We start from the raw sequence: 4,224 nt of genomic DNA, 5'->3' as shown, positions 1-4,224 counted from the left end.
GAATAAAAGATGTCTCAATATATTTATGGAATAAGCTGTTACATGAGTTCCTGCTGTGGAGTATACATTTTGAAAATGAAGCTTAAAATTTCTCTTCTACAACCCCATGTCTCCACGGAGAAAAATATTCTCTGCAGACAAATTTATGGGTCTCTCCTCTGGTGTGGACACAAGGCCTGTGGTGACTCACTGAGGACAGCCAAGCCTGCAGCTCTGCCCAGCCCTGCCCAGCCCCTGCTCATTTGCATGTGTCCAGAGCTCAGCCCACTGCCCTGAGCACTTCTTCAGAGTCTGCCCACACCCTGGGCAGCAGTCAGTCCAGTCAACACCCAGCATGGACATGAGGACCCCTGCTCAGCTCCTGGGGCTCCTGCTGCTCTGCCTCCCAGGTAAGGAAGGACAGTGTTGGACATTGACTCAGCCTAGGACATCCAGGGCTGTCTGGAACTTCAGGAAGACCTCTTGTAACATGGTTAGCAAGGAGGATAACTGTTTTTGTGTTTCCACTGCCAGGTTCCAGATGTGACATCCAGATGACCCAGTCTCCATCCTCCCTGTCTGCATCTCCAGGAGACAGAGTCTCCATCAATTGCAAGGCCAGTCAGGGCATTAGCAGTTATTTAGCCTGGTATCAGCAGACACCAGGGAAAGCTCCTAAGCTCCTGATATATGGAGCATCCACTTTGGACTCTGGAGTCCCATCCAGGTTCAGTGGCAGTGGATCTGGGACAGACTTCACCCTCACCATCAGCAGCCTGCAGCCTGAAGATGCTGCCATTTATTACTGTCATCAGCACCAGAGTTACCCTACACAGTGATACAAGTCATCACAAAAACCTCCCAGGGAAGCAGAATTGAGAGTCCAACTGCTCCTCCTGCTGCCTCCACCTGCTGACACGGCTGCAGTCATTTTGAGACTGGGTTATGTTACTGAGTAAGGTTAAATACAGAAATGGAGTGTGCTCTGGAGTTCCCCCAGACCCCAATCATCTTCCTGTGGAACTGGAGGTCTCCTCACCTAGGTCTTTGCCCTGTCTAGACACCCAGAGATGGGTGTCAATTCTCTCCACTGCTTTTAGGTCCTAACAGGTGGCCCTCCAATGCTCCCCTCCACCCCAGTGTGTGCCTGCAGCTTTCTGTGCATTCTGAAGCAGACTCTTACCTTTCCATCTTCTTGGGGACTAACCATGCAGAATCGCTATAGGAAACGTTGGTGAGAATGGATTCCAGAAGGAAATGATGAGAAGATGTCACACACACACACAGCCAAACCATGGTGACAACAATCTACTCTCCACTCCATTGCTTTGTTAGAAATCATGTGTCTGGTCACTGGAGGATCATTTTCCTGGTGTTTTCTTTTTTCGTGTATGTGCTAGTCCTGGGGCTTAAACCCAGGGCCTAAGTGCTGCCCCTGAGGTTTTTGTGTTCAAGGCTAGCACACTACCCCTTGAGCCACAGCTCCACTTCTGACGTTTTTGGTGGATAAAAGCATCTCATGGACCTTCCTATCCAGACTGATTTCAAAGCCCAGTCCTCAATCGCATTGCTGGGATTATAGCAGTGAACAACTGCAGCCCATCCTGGCTTTTTAACTGTTATTATTAAGCTGTAGTACAGAAAAAAGAGTTAGTTACATGAGGCCAATGATATATATTTCTTGAGTTTCTAGCTGCTATTTCATCATTTTTAGTTTGTACTTACTTCAGGTACATTGACTTAACAGCAGCTTTAAAGCCTAGAAGGAAAATACATCAGAAGGCATAATGCCAGATTTCTAAACTTATGGTTTTCTTAGCTAACTTGAGTTCATGAATTGCCATGGACATTCACATTTATATCCTCTATTATCAGTTTTGTTTAGGGATTTTAGCTTTTTATTTTGTTGATTCTATATTTCAAATTAGAGAAAATTAAAATGTAAGATTGTTTTCCTATTTATAAACATAGAAATGTTTTCAAGTACCTATGTCTCCCTAAATCTAAAATGGATATTTCTTTGGGGCAGGAGTTTGGCCTAGTGGTAGAGTACTTGCCTAGCATGCACCAAGACCTGGATGCGATTCCCCAATTCCATGCATAGAAAAGCCAGAATTAGTGCTGTGGCTTAAGTGGTAGAGCCTTAGACTTGAGGAAAGCACAAAGGACAGTGCTCAGGCCATGAGTTCAAGTCCCATGACTGGCAAAAAAGGATATATCTCTATTCACTCTGTTCTCACACACTTTACAAGGTTATTATTTCCAGTAATTTATTTTGCACTCCTCAATATGTTGGTGCAGATTTCATCAGCAAATAAAAATAATTTGCTTCTTTATTTCTCAGCGCTTAATGTCTGATTTTATTTCTTACTTCATAGTATTTGGAGGGAAATATCCTGAATAATTTTGTTTATGAAGATTTGAGAGTAAACATTTCAGTATTTAATACAAGCTGATGAGAAAAATGGTATTTCATTACAGAGTATGATACTTGCCATAGATTATCAGATAGGCTTTCCACCACTCAGGTGTCTTTCCACTGTTTATGTCTGCCTTAGACACGAATAGGTTTTGAGTTTTAAAAGTATTTGCAACTACCTTACGCATAACGTCATTCCTAATCTGGTTAGGATGGTGAATTATAAGGATCAACAAAGATTATTTCAAAATCATCGAATTTGAAAATGGCTTTCCATTTGTGCAATTCATTTAACTTCTCAAAATGCAGTCTTTGGGACAGGGGAGGAGGAGGAGGAGGAGGAGGAGGAGAAGGAAAAAAGTTGAAATTTCCCTTGCTTAAGACAAGGAGAATAAAGGTTAGTGAGAGGACTTGTTGTCAAATAATCTGAAATAAGTTCCAAGGCATGTGAGCCAATGAAAGCACACACCTGTAATCTACCATGGCCACAGATGATGAGGCTTGAAACAAAATATAGTGTGAGGCTGCTCAGTGTGGTGGTACTAGGATTGGAACTCAGGACCTTGAGCTCCCTAGACTGCCATTCTTCCACTAGAGCTGCACCCTTAGCCCAGTAAATCAGTCTAACACTTGCACAGATGAAGATACTGAGGCAAAGAGAGGCTAAGGGAGTGGACTGGTGCACACAATCCCTAAGCATGTGCAGTCCTATCCCTAACCCAGCTAGCTTCACCTGAAGCCCTGCATGAGAATAGTTGGACTGTAACTACTGATGAAGTCCTTTATCCAGAGTGTGCTGAGATATTTCTGGAAAATTGAAATGGGGCAAATATACCATTATGGAGGTAAACAAAACAGAAATACAAAGAGTTTGCCCTAGGGAAAGAGTGTGATTTAGAGACATGAGGTCCAGAGGCATAGACAAGAGGCAAAATGCTGCTCTCACTGCACAGGAAGATGTCCTGGAACAAAGCACAGCTACCCAAAAAGCACAGTTTGGAGAAACAGGAAAATGTAGCGTGGATTCTATGTAGACCAGGACAATGAACACGGTTCCCTAACGATTGTGGAACAGAAACCCGAATTCTAGAATGGTGGCCTATCACTTATCCTATCACATATCCTATCATTCCTTCCAATGTATTATCATATACTTTTCTAGAATATGACTAGAATATGACTCTCTTTAAGTCTTTGGCCCATTTTTTTAATGGGATGGTTGTTACTTTGGAGGTTAGTTTTGGAGTGATTCAATTTTTTGCGTTGTTGATATATTTTAGATATGAGGCCTTTGTCCGTTGTTTGGTTGGTGAAGATCTTCTCCCACTCTGTAGGCTTCCTAATTAATTTACTAGCTATGTCCTTTGCCATACAAAAGCTCCGCAATTTAATGTAGTCCCACCCTGTAAAAGAAACCCACGGGAGATGACTGATGCTGTCACCTGCACCTACAACCTCAATGGTGACTCTGTAGGCCTCACCACTGGTCAGGTGTCAGCCTGCTTCTGTGAATAAATACTCAAGTCTCCTGTTTTCCACATCTCATAGAAGGACCCTTGGTATTCACCTTGAAGGAAAGCAGTGATGGGATAGGGATGTCAGATGTCAGAAGTGGGCTTCCACGTGCAATCACTGATGGATTGAGATAGCTGACAGCCCCGGGTGATCACTTTCCCAAACTCTTTGTGAAATAGTCCACCTAATTGATGCTACTAGAATTTACTTAAATTTTATTCCAATTTTGTCTTCCCATGTGGCATTATAGTGAGGGAAAAAGAACTTAATAATGGCTTGGAGAAAAATATAAGAATTTGTAAACTGTGTGA

At 42.9% G+C, this 4,224-nt stretch overlaps 1 gene segment (V, D, J or C); it reads left to right on the top strand.

Moving 5' to 3' along the window:
• The first annotated feature begins 334 nt into the window (after positions 1–334).
• Positions 335–818, top strand: LOC150060412 (immunoglobulin kappa variable 1-9-like). The segment is given in 2 exon segments: positions 335–389; positions 514–818. Coding segments are annotated over 2 exon segments (360 nt in total).
• The last annotated feature ends 3,406 nt before the right edge of the window (positions 819–4,224 follow it).

This window comes from Megascapheus bottae, chromosome 7 (assembly GCF_031878675.1).
Source record: "Megascapheus bottae isolate mThoBot1 chromosome 7, mThoBot2.hap1, whole genome shotgun sequence".
Lineage (NCBI taxonomy): Eukaryota > Metazoa > Chordata > Mammalia > Rodentia > Geomyidae > Megascapheus > Megascapheus bottae.
Note: the sequence above shows the minus strand (reverse complement) of the source record. Positions and strands in the feature narration are given on the sequence as shown.